Source organism: Talpa europaea (assembly GCF_964194135.1).
Source record: "Talpa europaea genome assembly, chromosome: 13".
NCBI classification, from domain to species: Eukaryota; Metazoa; Chordata; class Mammalia; order Eulipotyphla; family Talpidae; genus Talpa; species Talpa europaea.
In genome coordinates this window covers 13,474,462-13,494,596 of record NC_140080.1, presented here as the reverse complement: position 1 = coordinate 13,494,596, position 20,135 = coordinate 13,474,462, and the positions used below count along the sequence as shown (strand labels likewise).

The 20,135-nt window shown below is 43.6% G+C and overlaps 1 protein-coding gene across 1 annotated transcript in view; it reads right to left on the bottom strand.

Annotated features, from left to right (window-relative positions):
- Window positions 1–11,668: 11,668 nt before the first annotated feature.
- KCNN2 (potassium calcium-activated channel subfamily N member 2) overlaps window positions 11,669–20,135 on the bottom strand; it is a gene marked incomplete at both ends in the record, with an annotated part of 135,481 nt that continues 127,014 nt past the window's right edge. Inside the window, 2 exons of the mRNA XM_084252331.1 lie at window positions 11,669–11,956; window positions 16,178–16,247. Of these exons, the coding sequence (XP_084108457.1) occupies window positions 11,669–11,956; window positions 16,178–16,247 (358 nt within the window). The remainder of the gene's footprint in view (window positions 11,957–16,177; window positions 16,248–20,135) is intronic.

Below are 20,135 nucleotides of genomic sequence, written 5' to 3'. Positions count from 1 at the left end.
GCCTTTTTGGGAAAGGAACTTGAATCTTGCCTCTGCTTAGGGTTGACCTATAACGATGGACATGGCAAAGTGGTGGGTGAGGTTACAGAAACTAAATTGTAGAGAGAAATGCCAGAGCCTCTGGAAAAGAAACCTCCAGAAAGTGAGAACTGAAGCACAGTGAGGCAGACTCAGCAGAAAGGTGGAGATGTGATTGCCAAGCTTTTCTAGCTCGGGACTCACGCAGCCCTACTGTGTACCTTTTCTAAAGGAGATAAACAGAGAGTAGAAATATTTTTATATTTTAATCACCTCAAAGGCGATGGCGTCTGTGCCCAGCCATGGAGGGATGAGGGACTGTGAGAGCAGCAGCACCCAGAGCAGGAGGAAGTGCCAGTGACAAAAGCCACGGCCTGGGAAGGCAGCAGCCATGCAGAGAGCAGCCGGCAGGAGACTATCTCGCACGAGTCCTTCCGGAACCAGGCTGTGAGGGGGTCTCTGCAAGGCAACGGTTTGTCCCAGAAGTCATCAGGCCGAATATGGCACCCAACTGGAGAATGAGGGGTTTTGTATGTGGATACACAAACCAACGATGTTCAAGGAAGTCTGGACTGCGTAAAGAACTCACACTGGTTCCGTGGGCCAGTGTCAGTGACTGCAGAACACCTGTAAGGAGCATGTGTGGCCGTGGGCCATGTGTTGTGCGCGGAAGAGCGCACAGTACTGATGAGCGGACCTTTGCAGAAGACCAGGAGCAGGGGTAGGGGCTGGGCGAGGCAGGTTGGACGCAGCGGGCCAGATAAGAGGGATAGAGAGACCTGGTGCTCTGAAGAAACATCAAACAAGGTACAGACTAGGTTCTGACCTGGTTAGTTGCTTGACTGGGCATGAGTAAAAGCAGAAGCAAGAATAATTAAAGAAATTGTTATGAAGGTTAAAGAGATGAAAATATATAGCAAGGCGGTGGGATGATTGGGCTTTAGAATCTGCTGAATTAGTTCCTGCCTGGTCCCCTCGACTAGTGTAGATACCTGGACATCCCTCAACCCTCCTAAAGTTTGGCCCCTCATCTGTCAAAGGGAGAGAATGGTGTTGATTTCGCAGACTTTGCTCTAAGATTAAGTGATGTACTTCCTGTAACATAGTTGCAAAGATATATGCCATCAAGAGGAATCAATTTTTGGAAAAAACTGATGTTTTAAACAAAAATAATTTTTGGTGTTACAGGACTGACACTTCTTTGTGATGTCTGAGTGGTTTTGGGGGATACGTCTTATGGATTGTTAATGGTCTACCGTAGTATTCCTCAGCTTTGAATAAGGACTGAACTTTTATAGCTACTTGGCTTTGAACTAATGATTCTCTTTGTAATACTATCTAGACATGTAAAAACAGAAACTAAAGATAAATTCTTAATGCTTATGGTTCTTCTACAAATATAAAGCTAAAACACACTGATGTATAAAATATAATTAAAGCTGTGTTGGTGGTGAGTGTGGTAATATACTTTTGAAGAGGGGAGATGTTATGTTTCTGAGTCATGCAGAGTGGTAAACCATACAGCGGTTGAGCACTGGGCTGCGAAACTGCCTGCAGCCTCTGCAGTGCCGGTTCAATCCCCAGCCACCAGCCAGGGTCCCACATGGCACACACACTTCTTCTGCCACGCCCGCTGCTCCCCTCAGCAGTGTACTTCGGTCCTTCTGCCTGCTCTGCTCCCCGCTCTGGCTCTGGTGAATTCTCTCACCCTTCCGCACTTCTGACTGTACCCAGTGTTTGTATATAAATAAATTAAAAAAAGCAACTATGAAGTCAGAAAAATTCAAGTCATAAGCAATAGGGCAACATGCCCAATGATGCTGAAATCACATTGTTATGGGTATTAGAGGTAATAGTAATGGTTTTGGTTACACATCCCCACCTGTGTTTATTCTGCTGTGAACACACTAACACAGATAAATGCATCAATTATTGTTAGGCCTATTGATAAAATTATAGTGTGTACAACAGTTCAAAAACTTCAACTTGTTGGCTAGTTGAGGAAAATTCTCACACTTGAAACATTGTTAATACAAATAGGTGGAGAATTGTTTGACTCATTAAAGACAAAGTTCAACGTTGCTATTCCATTAAAATAGGTATTTAGATCTCGCCAACCATTGCTGGAGTGAGAAAGCACCAAATTTTTCATTGCTAATTACTATTACTAGTTACTAAATAACAGGATAATACTCAGGGAGGCATTTCTTCTGGGGTGTTGGGATCACATTGACTTTTTAGATCTACTAGATGATAAATGGTATCTTCATAACATTGAATCATCCCATCCATAAATATGGTATATCCCTCTAGTTAGAATTTTTGAAAAATAACTGCATACACTATGACTAGTGTAATTAATGTCTGATTGTGAAAAAAAAAAAACTTTTTTGGTGCACATCTTCTTTAGCTAGTGATGCAGTGGATCAGTTTTCCTGCTCTGTACTAACTATTGCTAACCTTTTACATGCTGTGCTAAGATATCTTTTGGTCTTTTTTTGACTAGAACATAATTGCAAACTCAAATGTAAACATGGGCCCTGAAATCACTTGGCGGTTATCACTTTTGAAGCATTATGCTCTAAATGATGCAGAAAAATTCCTATGATGAGTACATATTTTCGGTCTGCTAAAATATTACTTCTGTCAATTGGAGCTCCCCTGGGATTTAAATAGATTTACCTCTTAAGTTTCAGGGGGTCCTCATAGGCATCAGAGGGGTGCATTTCCTCCTTGGGGTGCCATTCAGACTGGACACTGCTGAAGTGCCCTTGTTTCTGTCTCACTGCCGACGGTTGCTCCATGCAGACCACTTCACATCCTCCCAAATGGGCAAGTGTTTGGGCCATGGCAGGGTCTCTCACAGGGATATATTCTGCTCCTTGGTGAATTTGAGCTTTGTTGACAGCTTTGCTTTCTTGCCTTGCTCTGGCACATAGATCATTGTGCTGCTCCATTGCCAAAGGATGGTGTGAAGAACACTGTGAGCTTATGTTGGGCTGCATGGTGAGATGTGACATGCAGACATTTTGTTTATTTCTGCACTATGACAGGAGGGGGGGCTGTTGGAGACTCACCCTCTCCTTAAGGTTCCACCTGGGATTGGCCACCCAGCCATTTTATTCTTCCTCCAAATCTCTTTGGGGCTGCTGTCATCTCTCCAAGTCTTGGCCTGAGTAGCAATTGATTTTAGGATCCATTCTCCAGGACATGTGAGTGTCTAAGCTCTTCCCTCCACCCCACCATGTTTGAATGCTTTTCCTATAAATCTTGCAGAAAATTTATTTTTCAAAAACCTGTTATTTTTACTAGTTTAGTGGCTGTGTAAAAGGTAGGACATAAATGTATAGCTCAATGGAACCAGGATTGATTCTTTTTTGCAAGTGTCAAGTAGGGAACCATATTCCTCCCCATGCCCATTACAGCAGTCCAAGTGACCACTGGTAATATCGTCTACTGAACAATCTTTTGTTTTCTCTAGTTCTCAGTGACACATTAGCTATAAACCCAATGTCAATAACTGAGTATGACAGTTATTCTGTATAGACTGTCTATTCCTCTGCCAGTGCCACTGTGTCTTTAATTACTGTGCCTATATGATAAATGTTGACATCAAGAAGTGAAAGACTTGCAACTTTTTAACAATGATCTGGTGTCTTGACTATTGCAGTCTTTTAAAACTGTTGAAACTATCAGGGTTCCCAAAAGTTCTTCTTGGGCACTGGGATCACACTGACTTTTTAGGCCAATTAGATGAGAAATAGTATCTTCATACAACTGAACCATCCGATCCATGACTATGGTATATCCCTCTAGTGAGGCTGCCCTTTTTAGAAAATCTTAAAGCTTCATTTTCCATATAAGGGTCTCTTAACCCTTCCATTAAATTTACTCCTAGATATTAAACATGTTTACTGCCATTTCAAGTCGTATTTTAAGAATAGTTTTACATAGCACACAAAAGATAAATCGGAGACCCTTAGCAGGAAAGGGATGGGGATTAAAATGGGTGCGAAGAACACAAGAGACTATGGTAATGACTCCCAGGTGACTTGGTATTGGGAATTTTGTGGGGACTACACCTGAGAGGAACAATGATTTAAAAATAAATACATATATAAATACAAAAATATAAAAGATCAGAAAAAAATAATAGTTTTATAGTTATTTGTGACTGAATGACTTTCTATATTAGCTTTTATCCAGTAAACTTGTGGACCCCTCTCATTAATTGTATCAGTGGTCTACACATTTTTTTTGGGATATTTATGTACATAATCAATGTCTATATCATCATGCTATCCAAATAATATTGTGTGGACAGTATTATTTCTTCCTTTTCTACTGTTTACAAATTATTTTATTTTGCTTTATTGCATGGTCTAGATATTCTAGATAAGTGATGCATGAAAGTTATAATAATAAAGACAGCATGCAGGATACAGATGGAAAAAACAATGTGAGGTTAGGAGACATGTATTATAGTAAGAGAATGTCTAATGTTAAACTAATGGAAATTTCAGTAAAAGAGAATAGAAAGGTCAGGAGGAAAAAATATCAATCTTCAGCAAAATAAAAAATGGAATTAATATCTAGAAAAGTTATACTGAAACTCAGCTCATCATAATCCTACATTCAAAATTAGTGAGAAAAAAAGTTGAATTATTTTTAAAAATTCACTAGCAGTTGCATTTCAGTTACAACTGTAAGTTAAAAAGAAATGGAATCTTATAGCAGGGATCAAAGAACTCACACAGATCATTAAGAGAATGAGACCTGTGTATATAAAAAAGAGCTAAACTTCACTATCGATCAGAAAAATGTGAATTAAAACTATATTTAGTTATTGACACATCAACTGGAACAGCTAATACTAAATTAGCAAAAAATAACTAGTATTCCTGACAGTTCATAGTGTCTAGAACTCCAACATACCACTTTTGGGGAATCCAAATAAGTATGACCACTGTCCCCTTCTTTCTGCTTTCTGTAAAGATCTTTCTGTAAGTGCCCCTTCTTGATGGACATTTAATTTCTCATAAAATTTTATTTTGTTATGATTTCCCATTTGTAGGAAAGAATACAAAGAACTTCTAAATATGCTATCCCTAAATTTGTTAATTAACATGTCTCTGAATCGCTCTTCCAGTCCCATCAACTTTTCCTGCTGTACATGACAGGGGACTTTCTCTGCACCGTTTAAGAATGAGGTAAAGATACCCCAATCCTTTATCAGTTCTTGAATGTCACTTCAAAGGAAAAGAAGCACAATATCATTAGCCAAATAAGAAAATTGAAGATTGACACTAGAACTATTAAGTAATCTATTGGTCATACTCAAAATCTGCTCCCCTTCCTGTAATTTCTTCTGCATTTTGTTTTTTCCTCTTCATCAGGGGCTAATCCAGAAAGGTGAACTTTGACTTTTTTTTTTTTTTAAAATCATTTCTGATTGAGGTAACATTTGTTTACAACACCAAGTGTGATGTTGGGTTGTCAGTTCACTCCTCTGTAGCTGTAGAACATTGACACTTTGGTAGAGGATAGGATAGGATAGATTTTTTTTTTAATTTTATATATTTTTACATCATTTTTCATTTTTGCACAATGTATGCATTTTCATCTTGGTTATAGTCCCCATACAATTCCGACCCCCTTGTTTTGATCCTACTCCCTTCTCCTCGCCCCTGTAGTATGTCTCTGGTTTATAGTTACTTGTCAATTATGATTTTTACTTTATTATAATTAGTCTATTTCCTGGTCCCTTATTTGGGTTTTCAAAATTCCTGCTGTGAGTGAGACCATCCAGTATTTTTTCTTTTTTCTTTCTGGCTTATTTCATGGAACATGATCCCTTCCAGCTCCAGATTTGGTCTTTTTGGGATCAGCATTTTGTTTTGTTTTGTTTTGGTATGGCAGAACAAGTATTTGCTTTATTTTTTCTTTAAATTTCTTAATTGAGGTACCATTAGGAACCCCCTTCTCAGATATTGCTACCCTATACCACCCACCTCCGAACACCCATAGTCCACCACCTCTACATCTAGGCTTGAGAGGAATTCTCCCACGCTGTTTTCTAAAACTCAAGTAGTTTTGATTTCACATCGAGCAGTTTGATCCAGTTGAACTCTAATCTTTTATAAGGGCCTGACTATCTTTTTAGTAGTATTTATCCAGTTAGCTCAGGTCATTAATTCAGAAGTGTGTCTTTGCTGCAGTTACTTGAAATTTCCCCCCTTATCATGTAATGAATTTCCATATGTACTTCGTTATATTTCTGGACTTTCTATTCTGAATATTTCACAGTTGCTTCTTTCTACTATTGTGGCAGTGCCATTTATTTTAATTATAGAGGTTTTATAATATTTTCAATTTTCTTGACAGAAAGATCATTACTGATAGCCTTTTCAAATACAAACTTTTTATTAAATTTATTTGGTTAAGAATAAATTGAAAAATAATTTGGTGGCTGCTCTTGCTGCCCACCGCAGCCACTCTAAGATCGCTAAGCCCTTTGTTACCAGGGCTCTGTTTACAGACTCACCCTCCGTGTGTGCAGTGCACTTGCAAGGCCTACAAGGTTAGTTGTTAAAGAAGCAAAGTGAAACAGACCTTACCACCTCATTTAAGGAGGTGTGTATTTCCTTCTTGTACACATTTTCTTTTTGCAGGGTTGGGCCTCCCTTGGTGGCACAGCAGTTGAGCACTGGACTGCGAAGCTGCCCACAGCCTCTCCAGTGCCAGCTCAAATCCCTGGTCACAGGCGAGGGTCCCACATGGCGCGCAGACCTCTCCTGCTATGCCCACTGCTCCCCTCAGCAGTGTATTTCGTCATCTGCCTGTTCTGTTCCCCACTCTGGCTCTGGTGAATCCTCTCACCCTCCCGTGCTTCTGACTGTACCCAGTGCTTGTATAAATAAATAAATCTTTTAAAAAAATTGCAGTGTTGGCTCTTTGTTTTAATTCATATTCACCCCCACCCCCAGATTTAACCAACAGGAAGGCTATTTGGGACTTAGATGTGCAAAGTCCAAAGAAATATGAATGTTCAACCTAACAATTCCATTGACGAGCAGTAAAACCAATGAAAGTTGGACTACGCGAGCTGTGGGAATGATGGTTTCCTGTGGGTCAGCGTGACACGCAATCACACTGTGAACAGAGGATGGGAAGACATGGGCGAGCCCTCCTGCAGCCCCCAGAGGCTGGTGGGCGGCACTGTAACAATTCTGGCCTTTTGGATGGAATAATGTCCATCGAGAATGTGAGGGGCAGGAGGTGTCAAATTTTTGCCATAGATCTTGGCAAGTGTCGTCTTTCCAAGCAATTTTGATTTTTCTTTTACTGTGAAGATAGTTTGGTTGTCTTTACTTCAGGATCTCTTTGCCCCTCACGCGCCATCTGAGAGGCCTGGCACCTTCGGCCTCTCCCAGAACATAAGGCTCTGGCCTGAGGGGGACTCAGCGCGACTCACTGGCTGGCCAGGCTTCGTAGGGGAACAGGTGCCCTCACCCTCTAGGTGGCCACAGCGAGTTGCATCTGTCACTGCTTTGATTCCCTTATAACTTGTTTTTTCCAGGGGAGGAGAGTCCAGAGACGTTAACTCTGCAGTTGGGCCACAGGGAATGGGCAGAAGGCTTTCCTAGCAGGGAAGGAGGGGCGATTTACCAGCCAATGGAGGGCTGGGGAGAAAGTGTCCCTCTGTTGGGGTTTCTGCCTGGGCAGCCTGCTGGCAGCGGCGCACTCAGACATTCTGTGGGGTCCAAACTCCAGTTGAGCGAGCTCCCCGCAGCAGCCCCGCCACGGCAGGAAGAACAGCTCATCGGCGAGCTGCCTGTCATTGTGGCCCAGAGCTGTGGGGCAGAGTGAAAACCCAGCACTAGAGAGAAGGCCACCATCTGAGGGAAAAAAATTCAAAGTATTTCTAAAAATAGAGATGGGAAATACCTGGGATGGCCTCATTTATCATTGCTATTCAGGGTTCACGGGCTCCTCTGTTAGACACAAGTGCTATTCTGCAGACTTGACTGGCCTTTTTTCCCCATTTGGCCTCAGAAACTGAAAGAGGGCCTGTCCATCAGGACGGCGAGCCCACCATGTTCCACACGACGTGCCCCTTCGTCCAAGGGTCCCAGCCCCACAGCATCTACGAACTGTATTTGTCAACCAGCTTGATCTTTTTTCTTAGTGTGCGGAGTTGACAGTTCAGTGCAAACACAAAGTGCATCCGCGTGCTTCCTGGGCCAGGAGGGGGATGCTCGGGCCCGGCAGCTGCGCAGGTGGACCTGGGGATGCAGGGGACCCCTGTGGGCCCACCCAGGGGCCTGCCAGCACTTCCACAGTCCACATGGTCCTGCACACAGGGTGGGAGCACCTCTGCATCGCCCTCCGGTCCTGTTTATGAAGAGACTGTGTGGGTGGCAGGAGGAAGAAAGAGATGTTGGAGTCATGAGTTACTGATACTCTAGATCACTGCAAACAAATGGGGGGGATAGAATTTGGATATGAATAACCTGAATCTGAGTTTAGTCATGAACTTTAAGAGCTGTGAGGCAGATGAGATGGGTGTGGAGAGGTGTGAGGAGGAAGGCAGGTCAGGAGGGAGACTTGTGATCTCTGCCTCCTCCTGGGGCCAGAGCCACTGTCATCTGCCATCATTGCGCGCAGTAGGTGTCCGGCTTTGCAGAGCCCCGCTGATGTCTGGCTTTCTTTTTTATTTTATAGATGACAAAAAAGAGACTGAAAAGGAGTCACATAGAAGGCTGAGGAGAGGCTGTTCAAGTGCATGGGGCGAGCAAGCAGTGGGACCGCTTTCTCAGAGCACCCAGGTCTGCCTCTCACCCACATGCTGCTTCTGTTCTGTCCTCCTGCTTCCCCAGGTGGAGCCAAGTGGAAACCTAGGAGGGCTGTGGGCTTTTAGCTCTTCCCTCAGAGTTCATATTCACCGCTGCCTCTTCTCACACTTCCCATAACTGTTTTGGACCATGGTTATTTGACTATCACAGATGATTTGATGAAGACTCTCAGAAAATAACCAAAGGAGAAGAAATTAGGAAGAAAACATATGATATTTTCTAGATTCTATTATGCATTTGGTTGCTCTTCATTTCTTTAAGAGCATGGAAGGTTCTTTCCAGCAACTCACCTGCCTTGCTCTATATAAGGGAAATTATGAGACTTAGCAAGGGAGGTAGTGTCATTGCAATTGCAACTAACCCACGGTTAGCAAATGCCCGGTGCTGGCTGTGGAGGCGGGAACTGTGGCCAGCTAAGGGGTAACAGCAAACTTTCTTATTGTTACAAGTTTTGAAAAACAAAGAGCAAATTACAGCAAGGCACGTATCAGCACCAAAGGGCCGCTGTCCCAGGAGCTGCAGGGGAGTCAATGTTGGGAGTCCCCTGGGGACATGGGGTGTCGGGTGATGAAGGGTTCATCGGCAAAGCACCGACCACCAGGCCCACATGACGCACGGCTGCTCTCCTCCTCTTTCAAACTGTGGTCATTTGGTGTTTTTTTTAAAGCACAGAAACAACAGATGATGTCCTTCTGTTGGAAATACGGTCTTCATATGCGGTTTACAACAGAGCAGAAAACGCAAGGTCCACTTGGAGGCTGAAAGAACAACAGTCCTTCTGAGCTGCAGTTAATCAGAGAGAAGAAAAAGAACGCGAGGTAATGCAACCTCTCGTCAACAAGAGGCGCAGTCCATTGTTCTTTCTCTGGTCTTCTGGTACTCTGGGGGGGGTACTACCTGATCTGTCAGATGATAATTAATGCTCTGCCACTCAGCCTTGCAGTGGCACACAGAGGAACAAATGCAGGAATAAACTTCCTCGATTGCAACAGATCATTCCTCTTTTCAAAACTGCTCCGACACCCAATGTTGACACCCAATAATTAATAGATTTGTCTGTAACCCGGAATAAATAAAGGAAGATGTTAATTTTATCCATAAAGAGAAATCTTGATGCAGTGTTTTCAAGTTTATTTAACCTGAGAGTATGATTCTATCCATCAGTGGTGCTTTAATAGTTTTCCTGTCACTTATTATTAAGAACTTCCCTGAACCTAAGCTGACATAAAATATGATGTATGTGTGAGGTTTTCCCCCCAGCCACTTTGGATAGGTAATAATTGGTAAGCAGCCTTCATGCCATATAAAGAAATCTTGCTGATGTGTCCTCGATCTGAAAAGGATAGATTTGATTTCCTGCAGGTGCTGTGCACAACATCAATAGTCATGATACCATTAATCATTTAAGTATGCAAGGTGCTGACATCTAGTCCTGTGTCCGGGGAGAAAAGTGCTTGGTAGACCAGCCAGTTGCAACGTGGTAAGACAGACACCAGTGGTTATGGTGTAAAATATAAAGAAGGCAGGCAAAAGCAAATTTCTCTGAAAATGAGAGCTCTCGAGGGTTAGACCAGTGCGGGCAGGTTGGGTCCTGAGCTATCCAGATGAAGTCTTACCCTTGTGAAGCGTGCCCCTGCCCCCCAGGGCGGACCAACTCTTCTGAGCCTCTGGAACCCACTTCTGTGTGAGCAAAACCTGCTGCTGCACCCCAAAGATGTTTCTCTGAGCCCAGTGGATTCTTGGGGTGAATTTGGAAAGAGGTGTGTTTGCAATCTAACTACTTGTTCCTTTTCCAGAAACCAGCCGTTACCCAACTGCAAACGAGAGGGACACATCTTGTGAGTTGCACTGGGTGCCGTCGACTTCCTGCCCCCCGTCTGTGAGCACAGACCCTGCACTGTCTCTAGGTGGAGGGTGACATGCTGTGCGTGAGGCGCGTGCATGACCATTTGCTCTGGGAGTCGGTGAGTCAGTGTTCATAATAGAAACGAGGCTTCGTGACCCTTCATGGTGAATGAATAAATGGGAAGACATCCCAGAACTAGTTTAGAGCTAAAATTGGGCAGTATCAGTTCACAATGCTGCTACTTTCTTGCTGCAGAGTTGCTCGTAAACTGGTAATAATTTTTTTTGACAACATCTGTGCTCCTTGTTTAAATATATATTTACATATACAGAAATATATTCATTAATATATTAAATATGTAACTATATTTATAGGTAAATATATATTTATACATGTAAGAACAGAGAGAGAGATATATATATATGTTTTGATCTCGTTGGCTCATTTCCCACATAATTTGGAAAGAATTAAATTAGAGATGAGACTCTAGCCCTAAGAAGAGTAAGCTGGGTTGGGTAAAGCGATCGTGTATATAATATCTCCTGAGAGAAATGTGAATGGATTAACTGGCATTTTACCTTGAAAATAATGGGAGACACGAACCTTTAAAATGTCAAATGAGTGAACCAATATGTGCAGAAATTAACTTTTTTATTATATATCATATAATGTAGTAGTAAAGTTTGTTTGAAGTGCATGAATAAAAAGTTAGTGAAATTACAGGAGGAACAATCTATAGAGCAGTAATAGGTGCATTCCCTGTGCATCTGAAAGAAAAAAAAAAAGAGTTTTCACTCATTTTGGCCTAAAACTTAGTGTTCAGGTCTCCAGGATTCTGACATCAGAACCCGGATAACGCTGATTAGAACCATAGGGGCTTTACAATAAAAGCTAAAATATTGACCATATGATGGCAAAAAGTCTTATTTTGTGATTAACTGAATCTCTCCTAGCTGCTCTCTGAGGAAGTCGGTGGCGCCGTGGAGGAGGACCGCCGCCTCCGGGACGAGGACCGCGAGCGCTCGGCGCCGTAGGGGCCCTGCTCGCCGTAGCTGTCCATCTGGGCCTCGATGAAGTCCCTCTGCTGCTGCCTGATGGTCTGGCCGATGAGCCCGGGCAGGGCGTGGATGCTCCCGATCAGAGTCTCTAGTTTCGTTTCCAAGGTAACAATCCTTTTCTCGAAGTCTTCACTCCTTTCGTTTAAGTCGGATATCATGTCGTACATGATGTTCTGGGTCTGGCAAACGGGAGGGGGAGAGAGACACACAGAGAGAGAGAAAAGGCCATGGCTCAGTGACACTTGCCCGGAAGCAGACGGTCAGCCCCCAGAGCTGGCGGCTGGCCACCTGTGGTGACACACACAGCACCAGGGCATCAGGTACCTGGACACTTAACACCTTCAGAGAAAATGTCCTGTCTCTGTCCAGAGCCAGGATTTAGGAATGTACGGTCTCGGGCACCCTGTGCCCAGCTGCAGGAAGCGTTGCACAGGCAGAGGTGGTAGGTGGTGTAGACACATACATTTTGATTCAAAATGTTTAGGTTTCAGGGGTTGTTACAATAGCTGGTACATCAAAATCATTTTGCAACTTGTTAATATAACTGTGACCAGACTTAAATTTTAAAACAAGCATTTTTAATGAACAATAAATAATAGTGCAGATGGTACTGGGGTTGAGAAGAAGTTTTGAAGGTAGCCTGGGAATGCCCTGGGTATATTGATTTGACCAAGTCATCTAGTTAACTTCTAAATATGCTTTGACTTTCTAGGGTCCACATGATAGGCTCTCTATCCTGCTAAATGGCAGTGTTACAGAGAACCACAGACAGAAGAGTAGTGCAGGGGACGCCACTAGCCCTCCTGGTTGGTCTTGGCATCATCAGCGCTAAGTGGTTTGAAATAGAAGGGATGTTTCTGGTGCCCTAGCAAATCTCACAACAGATTGTGTTCATCAGAGTCTCATACTTCTTGACTGTCAATTACCATTCTTGAAGTTTTCAAGAGATTGAGAGAAGAGGGTGGTTCAGAAGGCTTTAAAGCCTGTCCTCTTCAGCCTGTTTCCCTTTATAATAAGACCTCGCGCCCAGCTTAGCAGCTTCGTTATGATAAACTGACTATGGACGTTGCTATTTAGAGCACAGGCAGCCCATTTTAATTTGGCCACAAAGACAGTATATTCACCGTATTTTTACTATGTAGTCTTGAGACTATGCTGGAAGCATCCATGCATTTAGAAAATAATGAAAATATTCCCTCTGGGTGGAGGGAATATCCCGGGTCACCACAAGAAACATGGCGGGAAAGAAACAGCATCTTACATTGTAGATATACTCAAAGGCAAATTATTATCATTCTGTACTGTGTATGTAGATACTAAATATTTATATATATATATATTTTTTCATATATTTCTAAGAATACCCAATGTCTTTCATTATTTGACGGAGGCATGATGCAAGGGCCTGCCCCATCTCTGGTGGTGATGGGGTCTGTGAAGAGTTGCGTGTGTGGTTATGTAGAGGGGTGTCTTCACGACCCACTCTGCGTGGCTCAGCTGGCATGCAGGATGCAGGCTGTCCCAGGGCCAGGTGTTAAGCACTGATCTGCTACTTTGAAGAAATGAGATATTGATCCTCAAGACACCCCTACAGTAGGCTTTCAACTGCCGATCTTGTCTGGGAATGAGGCTTCCATAGCAGGACCTGATAACTTACAAGTTACCCTGACTCAGAAAACACGGGACTCCTCATCCCTTGAAGTTTCTTGTTTTAAACCTGGCCCTGGCAGGTTATCCTTGTCCCCAGCCCCTCCCATGGCTCCAGCGCATCTTGGAGCTCTGCCTCTGACGTTGTGTGCCTTTCCTTAAGATGATTCTGAGTCATCAGTGTGCTCAGGAAATCCTGTCATGCTGTCTGAGGCCTTTTTTTATTTGGGTATTTGCCTGTGACACCATCACTGCAAACAGGAACAAAGCACGGGGATCCTGCTGGTGCAAAGGTGGACAAATCTGCACTTTCTGCAGGGCCCACTGCCAAGAGCTAGCTGCTTGACGGGGACATGATGTGCTTCTTCTAAAATCTCCTTTAGGGGTTGTCCCCAGGGTCAGAAGAAAATCCAGGGGGGCATCAGCCTGGAAAGTCAGCACCATCTGGTTTCTCATGCTGATGCAAAGCAACAGGAGGGGGTGCTGGCGAAGCACAGGCATCGCCCCTCTCCCTCCATGGCTGGCACATCTGGGACACCCCAAGTGACCCCTAAATAGGGGCAACAGAGATGGCTCAGAGAAGCAGCAGGGCTGGAGTGGTAACTGACCAACCCCTCCCCAAATTCTCTTTCCTGATGCAGGCAAGGCTCATGTCCTGTTTCAGGTGGCACAGACATGTAGCCAGTGAGATCTCTGAAAGTACGTAATCACCTGGCATACTGAGTGTTGTGCCCCCCAACCTGACCACCTGACCTTGCTCTGTTCTTGTCTAGGGAACACGCTGGAGAAGGTTGCAAGGAGTTTGTAGAAGCTATTCTAGAACTCTGGAGAAAGAATGGGCCCTTGGAAGTAGCTGAAAGTGAGGTGGGGAGCACTGAGCTGATTTGGGTGTGGCCCATGCAGCCCTGGGGAATTTGTTTTATGAGACAGCTTAGAATTCGGAGGCCCATGGCCCACGCAGGCCATGTTTGAGGTGGGGGTGGAGGTAAGTCTGTTAAATTGTCATGGGGGAACTTAAGAGTTGTGAAATTTTTTTTTATTACTTTAAATAGATTCTAAATGTTTGATGTGTAGAGCTCAAATGTGACGGCATTAAAGAAACCAAATTTGGCAAGTTTCAGACTTGAGAATTAAAGATAGTGAGTTTTCCGTAGCACTGCCAGTGAGAGATGCAAATGAATCATTTCTTTTAGCCATGTATGTTACTGCTGGTAAAAAAATAAACACATTTATCATTTGCAAATTACACCTTTTTGGATATGAGGGAGGAAGAAATCAGTGATTTTCCATCCTCCTCAGGAATCCCGGACTTCTAAAAAAATTTTTTCTTTTATTTCTTTTCCATCATTGTGTAGTCCCCATAAAATTCCCACCAGCAGGTCACTGGTGAACCATCACCACAGTCCCTTGTGCTCCTCTCTCCCTGTTTTGATCCCTTTTGCTCCCCTCCCTTGCAGAATGTATGTGATTTGTGGTTGCCTGCCAGTATTTTTTTTATTTAATTTTTTTTTCCTGATCCCTTATTTGGTTCCCCTATATTCCTTCTGTAAGTGAAACCATTTGCTATTTTTCTTTTTCCTCTGGCTTATTTCACGGAGCATGATCCCTTCCAGCTCCATCCATGTTGCTGCGAATGGCATGAGTTTATCTTTTGTGATTGCTGAAACGCAGCATCCTGTCACAGCTCCCTCCCCTCCCTCCTGCTGCTCAGCGTACCCCAGTCCAGCCATCACAGGGGCTACATCAGAGTTTGGCCAGTATCTTCTGTTCCCAGAAAACTTGATGTCTTCTATGCTATTTGAGAATTGATGACACCTACAAGTTCATTAATTTGCTTTGAAAATTCAAAGCCTAACATTGTATGGGGAGTTTGGTTGTAACCATGGATTCGAAGTCAGCTAGAGTATCTGACAGGGAGAGGCTGGAAACTTGCAGGCCATCATTCTCCTTAAGATTAGAATGATGAGGTTCTCTTACACACACCCCATTCTTAAAGATGCCACGTGTTTGCAAAGATTTTATTCTAGTCACTACATGCTGCTTATTTTTCAGCATTACTTTTCTTCTCAAATTTTATTGAGAGGATGTACAGTAAAAGGATCACTCATCTGCTGTGGGTGGACATGTGCAGCCTCCATGGAACTCAGTATGGAGACGCCTAAAAATTTTTTGAGAATTATCTGCTAAAAATGCACTGTCCTGATGGTTGACAGCAGTCCTGTTTTGTAAACTGGGTTTACTTGGGATAAATGTTATAAACTTGACAGCAGAATCTGAAGAGTCACAAGTTATAAAAAGTGATTACTTCTTTTGAAAGACAACTCTCATGTTAAGATAGAACTTCTGGTATCTTGTAATTGGAACTTGACAGTCTTCTGAGTTTGTTTGAAACGTGTAAAAGTAATTTCACTAATTGGTCCCTATTTAGGATTCATGGCAACCTCCTAGTCACACCAGGATGTAGTGCTGCTCTCACGGAGATGAAACTCTACTACAAGAGGATTAGCAAAGGTATCGTCCCACATTCTACTTCTGTTTCTAATAGTCCTTCCAAATTATGTCAAGGAAGACAGCTTTATGAATAGGTGGTGGCTAATGTATGTAAGGGAATAAGAGCTTTAGACAGATTCTTTTACTGTGTTTGTTGCTTTGGTTTGTGAATGACATCGGACTGGGTTCTCCTGCAGTGTCACTCATTTCCATGCAGCGGTTTGGTCCCGCAGACAGTCGGGGGCTGAGCTGCCCGAGCTTACCTTTGCCAGATCCACCAAGGTATTTGCTTGGTCATTCAGTTTCCTCTGCTCCATTTTTACACTTCTTAATCTAAAAGACAGAATCTGAAGTGAGAAAGGTTCCTTGCTTCCTCTGGCTCTCAAACGCCTTCCAAAGAGCATGCACAAAATTGACAAGAGCAAGTAACTGCATGGATAATGCCTTGAACACTTGGGGTAAAGTCCAAACTGGTTATGTGTCTGGTACAATGAGAAGCATGCTTCCCCAACACCGCAAAAAGGAAAGGAGAGAGAGTCAGAGATGAGATGTCCTTAGGACAACAATGTACCAGGTAGTTAAAGTTCAATTGAGAAAGGCTCATAAGGTTGTAACCGTATGAGAAAAGCCAAAACATTCCTTCAAGCCCCAGTATCGTGACAAATAGACATAGGAAGAAGTATGCAAAGCAACTGGAATTTCCACAATGTTGGAGCAGCGAGCACCTTCCTATGCCTACGTGACTAGATACAGGTATTAGCCCTGTTTAGTCTGAGATGGGTTGGGTTAGGTATTTGCACCTGATGAAACACAGTGATAAGTGAGATTCTTAGTAGCAAAAAGAAAACTTTTATTCAACCAGCAGCAAGATAACTCAAAACATAATTCTCTTATTCTTCGTTGTCTTTCATCTCAAACTGCCATCGACTCTGGAGGGGAGTCAGACCATTGCCTTGGGAGAGCTGCCCTCGATTTTTATTGTAGATAAAAGTCAGAGAACAATTAAAGTGTCTGACAGATGGGATCTCCACTTGCAAAGTTACTTTTAGATTCTTTGAAATCTCACTGCACGGATAGGATTGCTAGTCGAAGGTTACTGTTCAAAAGAAATTGCTTTCTGCATAAGATCTCTTACTATTCCTTATTTACTGGAATATGTCAATGCATATACCAAGAAATTAAAATTTGCCAACAAAAGTTGTTTGTTTTTCCTTAAGCCAGAATTGCAAAGTCTTGCTCAAAAAGAGAACCACGTCTCTCTGAGCTACTTACTGGGGAAAAAAAAATTCACGCTCACCTTATTACCTTGGTGGTGATTCGTTTTATAGAGAATAGTGTTAATGCTGATGAGTGCTTTTTTATGATTTCTCAATTTAAATGAAAGGTAATTACACAGAAAGAATAAAAATTCACAGGGCAAGATTTTACTGCCAGGGAGATTTTTATAACAAATGTTCATGATGTTTAGTGATTTTGTTCTCAAACTCGGATATCCAATATGTCACCAAATCTGCTCTGCAGTGACAGTCCCTCCTGCCAGGAAGAGTGTCACTGGCACCTGCCCACACCACAATCTTTAACAATGTAAACAGCTGAAGGTTAGAATTTGTCACTGCCGTTCCCGCTCTGTGCATGTCTATGAGAAAGCCTAGACTCTCTTGGTGTCATCAGAGAGGTGGAATATGTTCTCGTCTAAAAGATTTTCACATATTTAAATCCAATGTATTGTTGAGAAGCGTTTCTCTAAGTACTGACAAGGATTTAAATTGTTAACGACTGCCTTGTGAAAACAAGCAAAAAAAAGGATGGGGCAGTGTATGAGAGAGGACAGGTCAGGCGTGGGCTCCTGTCCTTCCTGGGCCCGATCTGACCTCAGTGTCCCCAGGAACGAAATGGAAAGGGTAGAGCAGGGCAGCCTTTCTGGCCGTGCCCCCCAGAGGTGTGCTGGCCGGCTGGAGGCGAGTCTGCTCAGTGACAGGTGGAGTGTCACGGAGACTCTGAAATTCTCTTGAATCCTCTTCCAATTTTTCATTATTACAAGAAAAGTGTCTCAGGCTGGGTCTCTCCAGCCTGCAAGTCTTAACTTAACCTGCTCTTCTCTGCCTTTTTAAGGAGCAAGCAGGATCGCCGCTCTGAGCTTTTCTGCAGGCCAGAGCCCACGGCTGAAATTCCCTGTGTTGGAATTGTCGCTTGGCCTCTCCTTGGTGGGCGGGATGTATCTTTTTATGTCCTTATGACGGGGATTCATACCGAGCTTTCTTTTCAGTTAAGTAAGCTGGCACACGAGCGACTGATGTTTGGAGACACCAGAGCAGATGCCTCCAGCAATGTGTGAACGCGGAAAAACAGTCCTAACTGCAAGTCTGGTGGGAGGGCCAAGGCTGGTCTCTTAGCCGGGGTGAGTACTTTATTCCCCCCCGACGGCAGGGCCGCACTCACTCCTCAGCTCACTCTGTTAGGTGTCTGACAGTAGAATTTTGCCCATTTCATTATCTACTAACCTGGAAAGCTGACAGAGTAGCCCTATTTGATTGACATTCCTTAGCTCCCTGACCTTCACTCCCCTTGCCTGTCCCTCCTGGGACTGCCTGTCTGCAGGGAAGCCGATAGGAACGCTCTACGTAAAATGCAGCTGCCAGAATAAAAGGTCACATGCAGATGTGTATATACCCCCTGCCCCCCACAAAAAAGAAGAATAAGAAACATATGTTGATTTCTTCCTTGTGAACTTCACTTATCACAGGAAAATATCATGATTTTGGATCACATTTCCATAGCAGCAATCAGACTACTAAAATTCACAAATAAAGGATCCACTTGGGTGCATGCAGCCGGTAGAGAATTCTGCAAATGTTGAACGGAGCGCTTCACACAACTTACTTCCGAGCTCTATTTTCATTTTGTTGAAATAAAAAGACAAAACAAAAGAAAAGAAACTGTAAAATATTCTGGAACAAAGTCACACAGTGTGGAGTTCAGTTGTGCACAGGGGGCTCGATTCATTAGCTGGAAGATCCTGTTACGATTCTGCAGGGTTTGGGCATATTGATCAGAGAGAACAGTTTTCAGTTCTCTCCTCGGCCCTCTGCAAAGCTACTCTGCGCCCCCCCATCTGGAAGCAGACCGCGTCCTCCAGAACCAGAGCTCAGGAGGAAGCGCTGCTGTAAAGCCATCTTGGCCTCTGTGCTGCGTGGAATTCACGGGAGTCACTGGACACGGATCTGCCTGATGCAAATGGTTAAAAGGACGTTATGTCAGACAATAGGATTGTAATATTATTATTATTATTATTATTTTTTTTTTTTTGCAGGGGAGACATTGTTTTCGATGCAGGGCTGTTTTAGAAGTCTGCTTTCTGCGGGGCTGGTAATCATGCCTGTTACAGCAATGACGTTCATGGGATTTCTTAGCTCAAGTTCATGTTGATTGATGGGTCCAGAGTTGAGATAAAAGAATGATTTCAAGTTCAAGGTGCTACTCGAGAAAGATTTAAAGTTACAGAAACAGAATGCCTCATAGCGATAAGTGACAATCCAGAGAGACAGACAGTTTACCGAAAAGAGGATAGAAGCCAGGAGAACTCGGCACCCATCGAGACCAGAAAGGCCATGTGTTGGGTCGAGAAGCTGTGAAGCTTGAAAAGGAGTAAAGAGTTGAGCGAGAGGGAGGCTGCAAGAAGGGGAGAGAGTGTTACTGGAAAAGCTCTTGGGTGCACTACACCAGAGAACAGGAGAGGCCAGGAGAGCTCTCTAGCAAATGAGTCAGTGAATTTATCAATTTTTCCTCAGCTCACAAGATCGGATTTCCCCCAGTGCTGACAGCAAGGCTGGGAGGCACTGGGTGTGCCAGGTGGGCAGTGAAGGCTTTGCCCTTAGGAATCGAGCCCTATGTGCTTCCCCTTTATGATGCCACTCACCCAGTTACAATGCAAGGTCATAATGCCCCCTTAGGACAACCTCTCCCTGCCCAGCCCACTGACACTCTCTGGGCTTCACAAGTGCCAGTCCCCTCCCCCCTCAGCACCCCCGAGATGAAGTCCCAAAACAATTCAGAACATTTTGGAGTTGCTTGAAGCTCCCCTACTCTAGGAGCACTCAGTGCGACACACAGAACACAGAGAGAAATGCCTGAGAGAAACAGAAAAATCACGCACGGTTCCCACCATCACTGTCCCCCCAAGCAGGCGGTGCTGAAGCGCGTGTCACCGACATGGAGGGGCCT